The sequence below is a fragment of the Chelonia mydas genome, chromosome 2, assembly GCF_015237465.2.
Source record: "Chelonia mydas isolate rCheMyd1 chromosome 2, rCheMyd1.pri.v2, whole genome shotgun sequence".
Classification (NCBI taxonomy): Eukaryota; Metazoa; Chordata; order Testudines; family Cheloniidae; genus Chelonia; species Chelonia mydas.
In genome coordinates, this window is record NC_057850.1 from 10,170,980 (window position 1) to 10,190,222 (window position 19,243).

The window sequence follows — 19,243 nt, forward strand, 5'->3', positions numbered from 1 at the left end:
ACTTCCTGTGCAACCTTAGGCAAGTCCTTTAATGTCTCTGTTCCTCAGTCCCCGTCTCTAAAATGGGGGTAATAGTTCCCTACCTCACCAGGGTGATGAAAGTATAAATACTTTAAAGATTCTGAGGTGCTCAGTTACTACAGTAATGTGGGCCATGTGAGTACCTAAGAGAGAGATTTGCAAGCACAGATGTTCTCTAACACACCCCAAAATCAAGTTTGATTGCTGAGGTTACACTAGTAACAGCTAATTTGGGCATGTGAATTAATTAGCACTCTATGCAGTGATTTATACTGGATTCATCCATAGCTAATGGTGAGTTCGTGCAAGAACTCATGTGTCTTTGCACAAGTTTAGGTGAACCCTCAGTTCTCAGAATTAGTTCTTTTTAAAGTGTTGAAAATGCAGCTCCCTTAGATTTAATGCAATTGAGACTTTAAATCTCTTTCCAGTCTTTTTACCGTATAGATATGCAACCTGTTTCAGAATGGTTTTCACTTAATAAATAAATGTCCTGTTGAGATGTTTTATTGCTGTGCTTAACTGAGAACTGTAGCTATGTCAACATTTTTAATTTGCAAAAGAAACCCCAATCTGCAGAAGCTCTTTCATAAAACATACGAGTGTATTTAGATTGTTGTTTTTCAAGAAGGCAACTGCAAGTCTCATATAAAGCATTTGTTCTGTTCTGACTAAACAGATTTCCCTCTGACTTGACAGTAAGCTGTGTAAATATAATTAGCAAGGCAACTCATTTCAATCCAATATAAAGAATTTCCAAATTAATAAGTAGAGTATCTTTTATTTATTCTGTTTTTACTGTGAATTTCTAAAAGTCCGTTTAATCTGATTTAAACTATAGCAATAGAAAAGACCCTAGACATGCAGTCTTCTAATTGTTCTGCTACAATTTTTTCTCTTAACAGCCACAACTTATTTAAAAATTATCTTTGGATAGAGAACTAAATATGTGGTAAATGTGCCATCCTATTTGACTAATGCCAGTATCAGCCTTGCAAGGACAAACTATTAGTAATACAGATAAAGGCCAATGTGGTTGTGAGCAGCAGAACACAAGATGAATGAACGTTTTTATCCGAAGTAATGTTATCTGAAATTGTAGTTGGAAGCAATATGTGTCTCATGATACCTTAAAGTAATGCGGGGGGAGCAGGAGAAATACTTTTGGAATGTCTGTGACTGGAAATCTTAAAGAAATTGGATAACTCTAATGGCTAAGCTTACAACAACAAATCTTTCAGATGAGGATCCTGAGTTATAAACACAGTAATTGTAATAACTAGAATACTAAACTTAAATTTTCTTTTACAGGCTGGTAACCAGCACATATATCAGCCTGTGGGTAAACCAGGTAAGCCATACATTTACTATATAATCAGCATGAACACTCAAGTTCCTGATCCTTGATGCATTTCTTCTAATCTCAGAAATTGCATTAGTTGCCACAGTAGTAAATAATAATCTAGGCCAGTATTGGATACCCTGAGGTTAGGCATCTAAATACAGTTTGGCATAATTTTCAGAAGTGGTAAGCACTCACAACATCTATTGATTGTTTTGGGAGGTGTCCTGGCTGATTTTATTTAAATGCCAAACTTTTGGCCACAGAATTTTCAAATTTGTGGCTGAGATTTTTGAGGCTTTATTAAAATGTTCATGTTGTTATCTTCATTGTTTCAAGGCTTGAAAAAAGACTGTGGGATCTTTTAGTCTCTGACTTCCTTTAGCTGAAATAAAGATAAGAAGCATAGTTTGGCAGATGGAGTTTTCATAAATGGAAATAGAACAAGCTTATTCAATGTGCTGAATACCTTCCCAAAATGTTATAAAGTCAATATAATAAATTTAGTCCTTTTGTAAGGTGTGCAAAATATGTTGTTAACTAGATCATGCAGCTCCGCCAAAGAAACCACCTCGTCCTGGAGCCCCCAGCCATTTGGGTAGTCTTGCCAGTCTCAACAGCCCCGTGGACAGCTACAATGAAGGAGTGAAGGTACATTGCTCAGTGTCAAATGAAGTATGTTTTAGCTAATTGCTCATTATGCACCAAAAAGAGAACCATCAGCAGTTACTAATGTGTGAGCTGATGCTGAAAGTGAAAACAAAATTGAAGCTTGTAACTGAATACGTTGTCATGGGACATATTCACACTGGCTGTTTGCTACTGTGGTTTTGCATCTCTTTCCAGTCGGACCTTGTTTGGAACAAGAATTCCTGAAAATAATACTCTCCCTCCCCCATCCATCTCCCTTCACCTGCCATTGTGCTTAGTTGGAATTTCATTTGGCCGTTACTTCCAGCTTGAAGAACAACTGATATGTGGGGTACGAGAGACCATTCTCACTGCCCATTCTCCCAGCTTATCAGAGTGATGTTAATTGGTGGAAAGCAAATAGCATAACCACAATTCTACTTATTTCAGTAATGTTATGATTATTTACATAGTGGTTAGGTGTCCTAGGCACTTAGGTGCATGCCTCTGCTCATTAGGATGCGTGGGACACTGAACTTCTTTTCTTGTCCCCCTCTCTGCTGTGATGTTCCAGCATGCTTCTTGCTGCAATGTCACAGCTGCCCTAGAGCAGTGGTTCTCAAAGCCGGTCCGCCGCTTGTTCAGGGAAAGCCCCTGGTGGGCCACGCCGGTTTGTTTACCTGCCGTGTCCGCAGGTTCGGCCGATCGCAGCTCCCACAGCCCATCCCTCGGCCCACACTGCTTCCCGCAGCCCCCATTGCCCTGGGGTGGCGAACCGTGACCAGTGGGAGCCGCGATCGACCGAACCTGCGGACGCGGCAGGTCAACAAACCGGCCTGGCCCGCCAGGGGCTTTCCCTGAAAAAAGCGGCAGACCAGCTTTGAGAACCACTGCCCTAGAGCCCTGATAGGGGGCTGTGGGGAGGGGCCCAGTAAATGGTGCATTTAAGTATATTATGTGGTTTTTAAAAGATTTTCTTGTTCACTGTTTCATCTCTAATAGAGATGAAATAGCAACATATGAAACTGTACAGAACTGCTCCATATACTAAACAATCACCTGATCCCTTCATCCCCCAAGCGGGATTCCATGGTGGCTGTGACACTGCAAAACTCTGCGCTCTGGAGCATCCCAGTGGAGTGGATGCTGCAGTTTGGCCTAAAGCACAAGAAAGCTGCATGTGCTAAGTGCCCCTTTTCCAGGGGCTGACGTAAATGGGATTTGTTTCTTAACGTACAGGTCACCTTTAAACATGTCTGTTCACTGCTTTTGGGGATTTGTTTGCCTTGAAAATGATCAGGAAGTTGAAACTCAAGTGACCTCTGTGCCTCCTGAAGTGGAAGAGGCTGGAGCTGTTCTCAGTGGGAGCAGTTTTTCAGGGGCAATATATGATGCTGCCTGAGAACTCTGGGTCGGTGATATTGTAACAGTGAAACAAACTTTATGCAGTGCGGTGTTTTATTCCTGACATCCTTTCATTTCATCTCTGGAGTAAAATATGGCACCATGAAAATTTGATTTCTCCTGTTGTAATATTACTGACCCAGAATCCTCAGGCAACAACATTCCCTCCCCTGCCTCCACTTTCTCAGCTGATGCCATCAAGAGTGGCCACAGAGGTGATTTTTTTGTGCTCCAGCAATATCCTGAGAGGAAAAAGGTGAAGAAGATATTATAGCACTGCTAAACTTGCACTGTCCAACATAAGCTCCCACAAAGCCATATAAGTTATGTGCTGCCATAATACAAATAAATGATGATATAAAGCAAGGACAACTGAAGTGAAGTTTTACAAACATGCCTCAAGGGAAAAGAGAAACTCTCAGTTATCCAATCCTAACCTTCCCAAGTCTGCAATGAAGACCTGGATTCCCTTGCAGAGGTAGACATCGCTGGTATGGTTAGTGATATCTGTTTTATAGTTTTAAAAAAAATACGGAAACCCAGTTCGTCCCCAGCTGGGAAATACAAAACAAACCATCGAAGTTGTACGCTTAGCAAAAATAGACTATTTCCACAAGGTTCTTTCTCTCTGTTTTTTGTTCTGAGATTATCCGAATGCTTCAGAATCAGCATAAATGAACAGAACTGGCCACTTAGAGCGAGATTGTTTATTATAAAATGATGCCAGTGCTTTTCAAGTTGCCAAACCTCAGAAAATGTAAAAAGCAATAACAGATGTGTTACTAAATTCGGCTTTTCTGTCTAAAATTCCCTTATAAATACTAACACTTGATGCACGTCAAAAACATTTGCAGAAAAAATATGCCTTTGACACCCGGGCCAGACAAAAACTACAATGCAAAGGTAATTGGCGACGTTAGATTTAATAAAAGATGCAGAGACTCTCAGTGGCTAGAGCTATTGGTTTCTTTTCAAAAGAAAAATAGTTTTGTGTTAATTTTCTGCATTGAGAGTCTGTTTTTCCTGAAACTGGTTTCTCTTACCTTCTTTTGGGAGGCTTGTATTTGAATACAACATGACTTTGTCAAAGTCTTCCAAGTTAAAAAGATGATTTTCCTGGGATCATTAGTGCATAAAAATATGATAAAGAAGTGAGTCTCTTGCAAATTGTGCTGGTTGAACTTTTAAATTCCTAACTCCCTTTTCCATAATGCCAGAATACAAGTAAAAATGACAAGACTTGAGGTTCTTAATCCTTGGAGCCTGTGGAGAGAAAGGCATCAAAAAAATGTACAGTATACAGTTACTTGTTCAGGGGAAGTCAGCCAACCATGTGAAGATAACCCTGGCTGTTTAGTTTGCGGTGGAACAGTGTTGGTGTTGGCTATAGAAACAGCAAAGAGAAAAAAATTAAGTATCAAGAATTACAGATACCCTTATTCTGTGATTCCAAGACCCAGCCAAAGGAATCAAATGGGTTGTGTGTAATCAGTCCAAAATGGTCTCTCAGTAGTTTGTAACCACAGTCTTAACCAAGAATCTTCATGAACAAGAGCAGTACAGTTAGATGACTAAATATTTCCCACTATGAGGACTTCAAAAACAAATCTTCAAGCAAGAATTATGCAACCTCTGCCTGAGCTATCAAGCAATGGATTATTAGCCATGTTAAAAAATACCAGCACTTCACCTGGTACGCTTTCCTACTATGAAAAAGACCCCTAACTCCATTTACCACTTTGCTATTTGCCAGATTGGTTTGTTCCTGTCAAGCTTTGCATGTCCTCTTCCTCATTTATTTTGTAAAATGTAAGCATGAGTGCATGGCAAATAACTTCATTTCCTGTGCTGGGGTGCTAAGAAGATTGCTCAGACATTATGCTTCCATAACAAATGGACCAATAGCTAACATGAGCCAGCCAAAATTGTTATGAATGCATTTTTGTTGCAGGCTTTTTTTTAACTGATCTCTAGTTACTGCACTTGTTTTGTTGGGGTTTTTCCTGCTGCATTTTATTAATATTGTTTTTCTTTTTTTCCCTTCCTTTGGTAAATTTCTTTAATCTTCCCACATATTCTGCTCAACAATAGCCATGGAGGGTAAGCACAGAGTGTATGTGTTCGTGGCGTGTGCGTGCTATTCACAAATGGCTTTGCATGTGACTTGACAATAGAGATGATTTAAGTGTTTAATTTCTACTACAGTGTCACTGAAATGTATTAGAATTCACACAACCTTGCACCACCAGCATAACCAATAACAATATTCATTTTCCCATCAATGTAAGAGATGGATGCTTTATCCTTGTATTTTCTATCAGCACCTACGTAGCGGAATGCAACAAAACTGGATTACTCTGTGCTAAATCCTGGATTCCTTACTCAGGCAAAGTGCCTAGGCATTTCTATGGCCTCATCACTGTAGTATGTGAGTGCTTCCCAGGTATTTAAAAATACAAATTAGGGTTTGGTTTTTTTTTCTTTCCACTCTGTAGACTTAAGCTTAAATAGCTTTTTGTTTGCTTTTTTACATTTATGTGTGATTGGGCATGAGAATTTATTGAGGGAAAGCTAAGCAAGGAAATGAGTTTTGCATTTTACTTTGGAAGTGGTGAGGGCCATAGTTGTTTTTCTTTTCAGGGACTAAGGTCCCTAGTGTGAGCCCAGCTCCTATGAACGGTCCTCCTCCTCCTACTGTCATGAGCCTCATGCTTCCTGTGGAATCAAGCTGCCATGGTTACAGAAGGAGTGGCAATCTAGGTAGCTGGGGTCAGTTTCATGGAGGGCTTCGAATAGCAGGATAGAACCATTGAACGGGACTCTATTCCCTGGAGAGCCTGTGTAGAGAGCAGAGCTCTGGGGTAATGTGTCCACAATGAGCTGTGTTGATACACTTGATGGAGTGCTCTGTTTTATACCAGTTAGAGCTTTTTCAGGGTCTGTGGCTTCATTCCTAGATATAGTGGGTTGTCATAATCAAACCTGGAAGGCTCAAATGCTTGGATCCCTGTGACCAGGTCTCTGTCCAACAGAGCAGAATACTACTCAGTTGCAGATGGAAGTGGACGTTTTTTGCTACAAAATGGCACTGGTCATCCAGTACCATTGAGGTATCTAAAAAAACTTCAAGGATGTGCAGTAGCTTTACAATCTAAGGGCAGATGCTGTTGAGAGTGGGGGTTTTTACAGAGGAGCCAAGTATTTCGAAGTCTGTTCTTCTTCCTATCAGGATCACCTCAGTCTTGCTTAGATTCTGCTTTAGCCTAGCTGGGGATCTATGGGAGTTTTGCTTGAGTTAAGGATTGCAGGATATAGCCTGGTATTTCTCTGATCTACCAGAGAGAAAATATTTAAAATGGTTGAGTCTTAGCTGCATTGGCAGTGCTTTAATCCTGAGCATGTAAAATAAATAAATTTTCATTTTCCTTAATGTTCCATGTGGATTCCACTAACAAAATGTTTGGTAATATACACTGCAGTACTCTTCCTCTTTGCTGCTGCATATGTTGCTAACAACTTATCATTGACATAGGGATCGAAACAGTTGTCTGAAAATTTGGGCTCTGATACTCCATTGTCTTGAGCTTTGTGTTATTATTTGCACCCAGGCAGACTAAGTAAAAAGTGGGTGTAAAGCAAAGAATTATGATTTGGCAGTGTGCCCCATCTATTTGCACAGGTGTAAATGACTTCATGAGGTGCAAGGCAGTGAAGAGTCAAGTTCTTTATCTTTCAGGAAAAACTGTATTTTTGACCATGCAGGTAAATGTGTGAATTACCAGTTCCTATATCAAAATAAATATGATCTAAGTTTTTGCTGAGAAAATGAGGGGTCTGAAAACCAAGTGGTCAGGTTGAACAATTTGCTCCCTAAAACTTGCACCATGAAATTCATTCCTGCCTTGAAGGTGAATTCTTGCAAAATTTCAGAGGGAACAATCTCTGCAGTTGAGAACCTCTAAGGAATTTTAAACATGCTGTAAATATTTTTCGGTACTTCTCATTCCCAGATTCTCTCAATGCTGCTTGTTCTGTTTAGCAAGTCATAAGGGGAGCTCTTCAAAGAATTCATGGTGTAAAATTCCTTCAACTTCATTTCACTAACCAAACTCAGTCGAAAAATAATTAGACTTAAATACCTTCAGATTTGACAGCAATGCTTAATCAAAAAGAACCTTGGGTACATTTTCAGGGGGTGTGGAGGGAAGAATCTTTCTTAAATCTGCAAACTACATCCTGGAGTTCTGTTGACTTTGTGAAGTAATCTAGCACCATCTCTTGGGGAAAGAGAGGAAAAACAGCATCTTTTTTTGCTCTTAGCTTCAGCCACAGGAAATCAGCCCTCCCCCCACTGCCAACTTGGATCGTTCCAATGACAAGGTGTATGAGAATGTAACTGGACTGGTGAAAGCTGTAATAGAAATGTCCAGTAAAATCCAGCCTGCCCCTCCAGAGGAGTATGTGCCCATGGTGAAGGTAAGAAGATGCCATTTTCTTCAATCATTCTTTTATTTCTGTCCTGACTGGCACCGTAGTTGTCAGTGCATAAAATAGAACAACTGCGTAACACTGGAAAGCTTGTGAGCAGAAACACACCTGTCTGAATCTGTGCATGTATTATTTTCATTATCAGGACAGGGGTGCTTTGAAGGATATTGAAAAATCATTACCATCAGTAGTCGACGCAAGACTGTCTATGATCATGAAGAATTGAATGTGGTCTGCAGCAATTTCTTTACTTTTTACAAAGAAATGTGGATTTTTTTTTAAATCAACCTTTTGACAAACTTCAGCCACTGTCAGTTTGCCGTGTATATGTGTTTTCTCTGGTTAAGTCATTTTTCCATTTTATGAAAGCAAAAAATTCAGGGTGGAATTTTCAAAACTGCTTAGCAGCATTGCTCTGCTCTCATTTTGGTCAGTGGTCAAAGCAGTTAGGCCAATACTGAGAGCTTTTGAAATTCTCAACCGAAATCCTTTGACATCCACAATAATTTTTAAAGATGTAGTAGGTGTTTGGTTAAGAGATGTAATTGTATCCATGGGCATAAATGACATACCTCAGATGAAAGAAATAAAATAGTGCTGAAAGGGCATAATCGAATCGGAAAGTATTGGTATATTGTTGTGCTGCACTCTGTCCTGTTATAATGTCACTTTGATTTTTTGATTTTTTTTTTTTTTTTTTTTTTTTAATTTATTAGGAAGTTGGTTTGGCACTACGAACTTTACTGGCAACAGTAGATGAGACCATTCCAGTGCTCCCTGCAAGCACTCACCGAGAGGTATGTAAGGATATGCTCATATACGATTCAGTATATTAAGTGCCAAGTCATTTTCAACTAGGATAATTATCGGGACATGTATTGTATCATGAGCTTTTATAAATATTAAAATACTAGATCCTTTTAATTTATTCACATACTGACACATTTCTTCTTCAAGTAGTGTTCTCATGAGTGCTCCATTTCAGATGCACATGTGCCTTGAGCCCTAAATTGGAAATTTTTCTGCTAACAGTGCCTGTTTGGCCTACACTTGTGCCCTATGCCTCCTCATGCAGGACACCAAGGCTATATAGGGATGTGTGGGCAAACCACCCTCAGCTCTGTCTCTGCTGCCTTGGCCTGAGACAGAGCTCGAACGTGCTCACCTTGAGCGTGCCTCGGCTATTTCATATTCTTCTTATAGATGTTCGTTAAGTTTTGTTAATATGGTTGTTAATAGTAGTTATAATTACTTAGTAAGTGTTAGTAGTGAGAGGATACTTTGGTTTTTCTTCTCCTCTCTTTTTTCCTTGGAGAGCCTTGTCATCTTGGCAGGGAATGACTGGGTTGCTAGGCTTCAGACGGTCCCTCTCATGCCGAGAGGCCATATCTGTGAGCTATGGTTGATTGGGGGAGTCCCATGTCTCCCAAAAGTGCAATTTCTGCCAGCTCTCAAGTCAAGGACAAGGAAGAACAGAGAGATTAAGCTCAGATTGTTGTTGATGGAGCACTCACTTTGATCAGCATCTGAATCAGGTTAGGGGACCTGCCCCATGTACATATGTCTCTGCACAGATCCAGTGACCTTGGCACAGGCTTCTCCTAAGAACAGGAGGTCATTGGGGGCTTCTTAGAGGGCTTCCAAAAAGAGACGTATGGACTCTCATCTGAAGGAGCCTACTCCAAAAAAACCCAAATCCCATGTAAAATCTATAGCTTTCAAAGCTTCGACCTCTTGGCTTGGTACTGTTGACTTGAAGAACTCCTCCTCCGAGGCCAGCAGAGCTGGAAAGCCCTGGAGCTTGAGAGAGAGACATGGCTCCAAAAGGGCTTCTGTACCCTCTATCCAGGGACAAGGAGGGCAAGCATAAGCACCGTGATCTGGTACTGTCAGACTCAGTCCCACTGTTGGCACCTGTCCATTCAGCACCATCGGTACTGAGCAAGCAACACTGCCAAACTCCATTGCCACCTACATCAGTACACCTGCCATTCATGGTACCATCATCTTTGGCTACCATGTCAGTACCAAGTCCCTACTCAATACTGCAAGAGTGTAGATATGTGAGAGACCTGTCCATAATGGATGTGCCAGAATCCCCACTCCACATGGGTATCAAGCATCTTTTGGTACCAAGACCACAGTCTCAAGACTGATACCATCCCTCAGAACTGCAGGACTCTCCACCCCTTTCTACGTGGGCTCCTCCACTGAACGATGTTGAGGAGCATTTAGGGGACTTCCAGTTGGTCTCTTCTTTCAGTCTAGTGTTCCCCAACATATCCTATCAAGAACTCATTCTTTGACAGTCACAGGGAAGATCGCAACTGCCATCAAAGGTGATGGAACCAACTCTGCATGCCACCCCCACTCCTGTATGGGCTCCCTCTCTGGTGGCGATACTGGGATCCCTGGACTTCTTACCAACAACAATTCTCCAGACCACCAGTACTGTCTCAAAGGGAGACTAGGGTTGCTCAGTCTTCTCCTCCCCAACCACACAGGAGGAGACATTTGAGGAACAGGAGGCCAGGGTGGATAAAGAGGCCACCAATCAAATGCCGATCTCATCCTTGTCTCCAGATGAAGCTGTTGTGCCTACACCACCTTCCATGGCTGGTGATTTTCAGCAAGTTCAAGATCTTATAAAGAGGATAGTTGACATTCTTCAAATTCCACTCGAAGAGGTCAGGGATTCACGACTCAAGCTGTTGGATATCCCACAATCAGGAGCACACTCCAGGGCGGCATTACCCATCAGCAAAGCTCTTTTGGATCCAGCAAAGGCTGTGTAGCAAACAACTGCTACTATTCCACCAACGTGTAAAAGGGCAGATAAGTATTATGTTCCCCCTAAGGACTCTGATTTCTTATTCTCCCACCCTCCACCTAACTCTCTAGTAGTGGATGCAGTAAACAAGCAGGGCAGGCAACGCTTCTCCAGGTCTGCTCCACATGACAAGGACCAAAAGAGACTGGATTTATTTGGACGGAAGTCCTGTTCATCAGCAACTCTGCAATTCAGGATTGCAAACTATCAGATGCCAAATACAGTTTCACAGAGTAGAATAGATTGATGGTCTTTATTGAACACCTGACATAGGCACATAGAGAGCAATTCCAGTCCTTCATTTCAGATGGCCAATTATTGGCCAGGACCTTTGTTCAAGCATACCTGGATGTTTTGGACACTGCTGCCAGATCCATCTCCACAACAGTACTTATGCACAGGCCATCATGGCTCCAGCTTTTGGGATTTCAGGAAGAAGTACAGAACACCATTGAAGACTTCCCCTTCATTGGTCATAAGCTTTTCTTGGAGACCACAGATGAGTCCTTCCATACACTGAAGGATGCTAGAGCCACTTTACGTTCCTTGGGCATATATACACCTACAAATATGGGACCATTTAGGTCACGAACTGCCCAGAGGCTGCATCCTGCTCAGTTCTCTGGATTCCATAGATCCACCAAACTCCACAGGAAAATACATAAGTTTCAGAGAAAGAGGGGTGCCCACTGACCCTCCACAACCACACAACAAAGTTCGAAGCAGCAATTTTGATGGGCCAGTCGAGGGTTCAGATGCGTCTGGTTTTACAGCTGCACCAATTTGCCCACCACGCTCCCTTTAGGGACCACATTTCCTATTTCCAGCATTCCTGGAGATGTGCTACTACAGATAAGTGGGTCACAGAAGTCATAACATCAAGCTATACTGTCCATTTTACAGCACTGCCTCTCTTCAATTCCTCATGGGGTTTATATTAAGACAGGAGATGAACTGTCTTCTTCTGTTAGTAGCAATAGAGCCAGTCCCTCCCCCTCACAGGGTCAAGAGGTTTTACTTGAAGTATTTCCTCAGACCAAAGAAGGATGGAGGGTGGAAGCTGATCTTAAATCTAAGACATCCAAACAAGTTTGTAAAGCCTCAGAAGTTCAGTATGGTGACTCTGGCAGCTATATTTCCTTCACTGGAGAAGGGGGATTGGTTTTCGGCCCTCGACCTACAAGATGCCTATTTCCATATAACAATACGCGCCCTTCCCACAGGAAATATCTACAATTCACTGTAGGTCAGGATCATTTCCAATACAGAGTATTTCATTTCAGTTTATCCTGTGCCCCAAGGTTGTTCTCCAAAGCCCTGGCAATAGCGGCTGCTTACCTCCAACAGGAGGACATCCTAGTCTTCCTGTACCTTGACGACTGGCTACTCAAGGGCCATTCTTACAAAGCAGTTCTGTCTTCTACCCAGACAGCCCTTGCTCTTTTCCAAGAGTCGGGTCTTCAGCTCAATATAAGGAAATCCATATTAACCCCCTAAAGAAGATTCAGTTTATAGGGGCTTCTTTAGAATCATTGACTGAGGGTCTTCCGTCTCTTAGATATGTTCGCAACTTTGTCAGATTGGTATGGACAATTCAGGGGAGTCCTTGGACTGCTATAAGGAATGGTCTTCAGCTTCTGGGACACACGGCAGCTTGCACTTAGATGACCGACCACACAACGCTATGCCTTCGCTGCATTCAAGGTTGGCTCAGAACAACCTATTCTTCAGTCAGACACACCTTGGACAGGCAGGTGACAGTTCCTCTACAAGTGAGGAGCTCCCTGGCTTAGTGTAAAGATCAACTCAGTGTCACCCTATGGAATTGGTGCATCAACAATCAAATCACTGTGTCTGCAAATTACCTTCCAGGGGATCAGAATGTGCTAGTTGACTCCCTCAGCAGACACTTCACCATCGATCACATGTGGGTGTGACACAACTCCATGGCAGACAGTATTTTTCCTCTAGGGGAACTAATACAAGGGACCTGTTCGCCTCTCAAACAAACAGAAAATGCAACATATACTGCTCCAAAAGAGCCCTAGGTCTTCACTCTCGGAAGCCTGCATCCCAAGAAAGGGGAAAAAATTCATAGGAGTTGTAGACCAAGCTGGATGAGCAAGCATCTCAGAGAGGTGATTAAGAAAAACCAGAAAGCGTACAGGGAGTGGAAGATGGGAGGGAACAGCAAGGAAAGCTACCTTATTGAGGTCAGAACATGTAGGGAGACAGTGAGAAAAGCTAAAAGTCAAGTAGAGTTGGACCTTGCAAAGGGAATTAAAACCAATAGTAAAAGGTTCTATAGCCATAAAAATAAGAAGAAAACAAAGAAAGAAGAAGTGGGACCGCTAAACACTGAGGCTGGAATGGAGGTCAAGGATAATCTAGGCATGGCCCAATATCTAAACAAATACTTTGCCTCAGTCTTTAATAAGGCTAAAGAGGATCTTAGGGATAATGGTAGCATGACAAATGGGAATGAGGATATGGAGGTAGATATTACCATATCTGAGGTAGAAGCGAAACTTGAACAGCTTAATGGGACTAAATCGCGGGGCCCAGATAATCTTCATCCAAGAATATTAAAGGAATTGGCACATGAAATTGCAAGCCTATTAGCAAGAATTTTTAATGAATCTGTAAACTCAGGGGTTGTACCGTATGATTGGAGAATTGCTAACATAGTTCCTATTTTTAAGAAAGGGAAAAAAAGTGATCCGGGAAACTACAGGCCTGTTAGTTTGACATCTGTAGTATGCAAGGTCTTAGAAAAAATTTTGAAGGAGAAAGTAGTTAAGGACATTGAGGTCAATGGTAAATGGGACAAAATACAACATGGTTTTACAAAAGGTAGATCCTGCCAAACCAACCTGATCTCCTTCTTTGAGAAAGTAACAGATTTTTTAGACAAAGGAAACGCAGTGGATCTAATTTACCTAGATTTCAGTAAGGCATTTGATACGGTGCCACATGGGGAATTATTAGTTAAATTGGAAAAGATGGGGATCAATATGAAAATTGAAAGGTGGATAAGGAATTGGTTAACAGGGAGACTACAGCGGGTCCTACTGAAAGGTGAACTGTCAGGCTGGAGGGAGGTTACCAGTGGATTCCTCAGGGATCAGTTTTGGGACCAATCTGATTTAATCTTTTTATTACTGACCTCGGCACAAAAAGTGGGAGTGTGCTAATAAAGTTTGCGGATGATACAAAGATGGGAAGTATTGCCAATTTAGAGAGAGACTGGAATATCATACAGGAAGATTTGGATGACCTTGTAAACTGGCGTAATAGTAATAGGATGAAATTTAATAGTGAGAAGTGTAAGGTTATGCATTTAGGGATTAATAACAAGAATTTTAGTTATAAGCTGGGGACGCATCAATTAGAAGTAACGGAGGAGGAGGAGGACCTTGGAGTATTGGTTGATCATAGGATGACTATGAGCCGCCAATGTGATATGGCTGTGAAAAAAGCTAATGCAGTCTTGGGATGCATCAGGCAAGGTATTTCCAGTAGAGATAAGGAGGTGTTAGTTCCGTTATACAAGGCACTGGTGAGACCTCACCTGGAATACTGTGTGCAGTTCTGGTCTCCCATGTTTAAGAAGGATGAATTCAAACTGGAACAGGTACAGAGAAGGGCTACTAGGATGATCCGAGGAATGGAAAACCTGTCTTATGAAAGGAGACTCAAGGAGCTTGGCTTGTTTAGCCTAACCAAAAGAAGGTTGAGGGAAGATATGATTGCTCTCTATAAATATATCAGAGGGATAAATACCATGGAGGGAGAGGAATTATTTAAGCTCAGTACCAATGTGGACACAAGAACAAATGGCTATAAACTGGTCATCGGGAAGTTTAGACTTGAAATTAGATGAAGGTTTCTAACCATCAGAGGAGTGAAGTTTTGGAATAGCCTTCGAAGGGAAGCAGTGGGGGCAAAAGACCTATCTGGCTTTAAGATTAGACTCGATAAATTTATGGAGGAGATGGTATGATGGGATAACATGATTTTGGCAATTAATTGATCTTTAAATATTCATGGTAAATAGGCCCAATGGCCTATGATAGGATGTTAGGTGGGGTGGGATCTGAGTTACTACAGAAAATTCTTTCCTGGGTATCTGGCTGGTGAATCTTGCCCATATGCTCAGGGTTTAGCTGATCGCCATATTTGGGGTCGGGAAGGAATTTTCCTCCAGGGCAGATTGGAAGAGGCCCTGGAGGTTTTTCACCTTCCTCTGTAGAATGGGGCACGGGTCACTTGCTGGAGGATTCTCTGCTCCTTGAAGTCTTTAAACCACGATTTGAGGACTTCAGTAGCTCAGACATAGGTGAGAGGTTTTTCGTAGGAGTGGGTGGGTGAGATTCTGTGGCCTGCGTTGTGCAGGAGATCGGACTAGATGATCATAATGATCCCTTCTGACCTTAATATCTATGAATCTATTATGCTCTCCTTCTTAAATGAGTCATTCTCATCATCCCCAACTTACCCAGACAGTTCTAGTTCCTGAGTCCCCTACACATGTCCTCTCAGTCGCCGATCAAAATTCAGTCCTTTTCCAATCTCCTGACACAGGAGAAAGGCAGAATCCATGTCTCTTCTGTCCTTGAAAGTTCTGTTCCTGGTAGCCATCACCTCAGCCTGGAAGGTGTCTCTCTCAGAGTACTGATGACAATCCACCTTACACCATATTCCATAGAAACAAAGTCATAGCATTTACATCCTAAGTTCATCCACAAAGTAGTTTCAAAGTTGCACACGAGCAGTCAATTCACTTACCTGTGTTTTTTTCCAAAACCACATGCATCTGAAAAAGAAAGTGGATGTCATTCCCCCAACACGCGACAAGCCTTACCCTTTTGCCTGCAAAGGACAAAAACAATCAGAAAATCTCCCAGACTGTTTATAGCTGTAGCGGAAAGAGTTCAAAGTCAAGATATATCTTCTCAGAGAATCTCTAAATAGATCTCGCGCTGTATCTTACTCTGCTATAAGCTAACATTCCTCCCCCTCATGGAGTGAGGGCTCATTCTACAAGAGCACAAGTAAGTCAGGATTAAATTTTTTCCCAGGTCATTGTGTCTGTGCCTGCAAAATCTGAATGAACAGGGGGTCAATGAGAATGCTAGAAGAATATGATTCTCAGAGTATGAGAGATGCTGAGTGACTCTCCCCTTCCAAATGGTTACTTCACCTGCTGTGTGGTTTGTTAAAATATCTGTAGCTTAAACCTTCGTATTTATTGTATTTTATTGTTGCTTAGATAATCAGTGTTAAGATAATTTTAAGAAAAAGGCCTGAGAGGATGATTTAGGAACCTGGAAACAGATTTAGGAATCTGATGTCTGTGACCATAGGTGCTGGAACTAGGGGTGCTGCCGCAGCTCATGGCTTGAAGTAGTAATAACGACCCAAATACGTGGTTTCCATCTTCAGCACCAGCACTATGAAAATTGTTCCAGCACCACTGTCTAGGACAGAGGTTCAAATTCAGCACTGGTGAATAGTGTCCTCTAGTTATTAACACTAGATGGCTGTCCAGTGGCCTGGAAGAGCGAATTCTTGGTCTAGTTTGTCGTGGACAAAGCCCATTAGCTGCTGGAGTCCGCACAACTACTACTACCCTGCCCCATCCAGTGTGTTGGCTACAGAGATGGAGGCCACAACATGGTATCTAAAGTATAGGTTTCACCAGCAAAGAAGGAGCACTCCCTTAGGGGGAGTACGCTGCATGGTTAGGAATTCCATCTTGAGTGTTCCAGAGTAGCAGCCGTGTCAGTCTGTATTCGCAAAAAGAAAAGGAGTACTTGTGGCACCTTAGAGACTAACCAATTTATTTGAGCATAAGCTTTCGTGAGCTACAGCTCACTTCATCGTGAGTGTGATACCCCAGATTTATTTGCCTCCTCTGAAATGCTGCCTGCAGGGCCTGACTGAATCTTGTATCTTTCCAGATTGAGATGGCACAGAAGCTGTTGAACTCTGACTTGGCTGAACTGATTAACAAGATGAAATTGGCACAGCAATACGTCATGACTAGCCTGCAGCAGGAATACAAAAAGCAAATGCTCACAGCTGCTCATGCTCTGGCTGTGGATGCCAAAAACTTGCTGGATGTTATTGATCAAGCCAGACTGAAAATGATTGGTCAGTCCAGACCCCATTAAACACTGAGGAAGAATTTTTTGTCGTTCTTTTTAGGAATATTGCTCATGTAAGGATGTTATCTAGCCTTCCACCAGCGGTGAGGATTAACCTGCATAGTCCTGGATTTCCAGTGACTCCTGCTTCATCAGACCTGATTGACAGCTGTTGGTTTTCTCTCTCTCTCATTATAAAAGTTTAACCAAGTTTTTACCATAAAGCCAAGATGGTCTGGGATTCAAAATGTGGCATTATCGCAGAATGAAGTTTGTACAGAAGCCCTTGGGAATTGTGACTGGGGAAGACAATTACATTTTACATCATCACATAGGATGTGTGTTACCTAAAATTTCCAAGGGGTTACAATCTCAGAGCCAGGACTGTCCGAGCTGCAGATTGGAGAAAAATATTGTGAAGTGAAGAATTCTGGGAAACCTCAGGGCTGAGAATTCTTGCCCACAGTATGCGAGCTATCCAGACTGGAATTTTTTATTAGAACACTTACGTCGCAATATGCTAATCACGATTTACAGAGAAAGAAAATAAAAAAGCTATATTTTCAAGACTTCAGTCATTTCAAAAGAAACTAAAGCCCTCTTCATCTTTCTGCCTTTTACTTTCATGTGGATGTGTGAAACATTTGTTTGGAAACTAGCTGTAGAACACAACTGAAAACTCTTGTATGTCTTTTCACCAGAATAACTTGCCAGTTTTTTGTAGCAATGTTATTTTCCTTGGAAGCAAAAAGCTGCTTTGTACCAGAGCAACTCAGAGCCGCATTTAGAAGAGAAGTTCTGTAACCATATGTGTTCCCCATTTTTATATAATTTATACAGAAAGATTAAAGCCATGTTGAATATTTTAAACCCACTGTAGTTAACTAACCCATCTTTGAGTCTATCTTGCCTGGGAGGAGTTACAGCAGAGCAGTGTGAATGTTTTCTTTGATTTTTTTTCCAGTTACACCATCTGTTCTGTTAAATAAAAACCACCATGCTCCCTTTTGTTTGATGGGGGTTATAAATTATTCTCAGGAAGAATATAATGAACTGTACAGTTACTTTGACCTATTAAAAAGGTGTTACCAGTGAAGTCCTGGCTGTAACATTTCTTCCTATGCTGCAGAGCACAAAGCGTTTTGGAGGAGTTTTCTGACCTTGCTTTTTTCATCAATCCTAAATTTCAGCAGTTTATGTAGACTTAAAAAAACAGAAGGGCACTGTTGAGAGGAAGGCCAAAAAATTGACCTTATGATAAATCCTTCCATGTTAAGGTACACACAACTCTGCAGAGCATTTCTCCACCCAAACCTAATGTTCAGGGAGGAAAAAATTCATTCCTACAACCTAGTTCCCAAAAAAAGGCAACAGATAGCTTAAACTAAGGCAAATAAAGTTTTCCAGCAATATATAATCCTTCAGTTTCCCAGTTCTTCACAGGTTCCTGTCCTGGTAGCATGGATGCGCAACCATTTTCTCCCCTCAGAGCCCATTCCTCAGCATTCCCATCTTTTGATATGCTGGCTTTAAGGAACCCCTAGTTGTTTTATATATGCTAAAATCTTCCCACTAACACCACAAAAACAAAAAACCATCCTAAGGCACATCTCAGCAAGTGAAATTATGCGGAGTTTCTAGGCCAACCCATTTAGGACTTGAACCCTACAAAATCATTAAAAACAAGTGAACTTAATGTAAATTATCAAAATACTATGCATTTCTAATTTTGTGTAACCAAAACTTCTCAGAACTGAAATGTCAGGAAGATAAAGTTGAAAATTGGGCTATTTCTGAAAATTTCAGCTTCCTCCTTAACTAGGGATGGGTTGATTGCTTTTCCATTCAAATACATTTTAAAATAGGATATACTTTCTTCAGTTGTCAACTTATTTATAACTGTGGCTGTCGCTTAACATAGTCCATGGAAGTTACCATTCTCCTGCTATATAGACATGAATTCAGTCAAGAAAAAAAGAATTGAGCCTGCATTGAGAAAAGCAACAGATTTTGAACACCAAAATACCATGGAAATGTAGGTTTGTTCTAACTACTCTGCTTATTTCATTGACAGATGGTGTGCGGGAGCATTTCATGACTCCTCTGATCTTTGTCCAACTTCTTTGCTGCTTCAGGCTAATATGCTCAGGCAGCTCAGCGCTTAACCCAAGACAAATTGAAATCCAGTACTGTGAGAGTGGTGGGATTGAGTGCAGAGCATAAACTGAAAGATGGGCTGACAACTCAGGACTAGTCAGAGATACATTGTGGTTTCTGACTTCATCTGAAACTCCTGGACACAGACAATAAGACAAATTAAAAAAACACAGAATCTCACCTAAAATTGGTATTTCAGAATTCAGTGTTTTTTAAATGAGG

The 19,243-nt window shown here is 41.4% G+C and overlaps 1 protein-coding gene across 11 annotated transcripts in view; it reads left to right on the forward strand.

Annotated features, from left to right (window-relative positions):
• The window catches only part of PTK2 (protein tyrosine kinase 2), a 373,208-nt gene extending 355,248 nt beyond the window's left edge, over window positions 1–17,960 (forward strand). For 6 of the 11 annotated variants that reach the window (XM_043539034.1, XM_043539038.1, XM_043539029.1 and 3 more), the window contains 6 exons: window positions 1,333–1,372; window positions 1,908–2,014; window positions 5,489–5,497; window positions 7,718–7,873; window positions 8,602–8,682; window positions 16,679–17,960. In XM_043539034.1, coding sequence (XP_043394969.1) covers window positions 1,333–1,372; window positions 1,908–2,014; window positions 5,489–5,497; window positions 7,718–7,873; window positions 8,602–8,682; window positions 16,679–16,891 — 606 coding nt within the window. In that variant the 3' untranslated portion in view covers window positions 16,892–17,960. The remainder of the gene's footprint in view (window positions 1–1,332; window positions 1,373–1,907; window positions 2,015–5,488; window positions 5,498–7,717; window positions 7,874–8,601; window positions 8,683–16,678) is intronic. The other 5 variants (XM_043539037.1, XM_043539033.1, XM_043539035.1 and 2 more) reach the window with 1 other exon arrangement.
• Window positions 17,961–19,243: the final 1,283 nt, after the last annotated feature.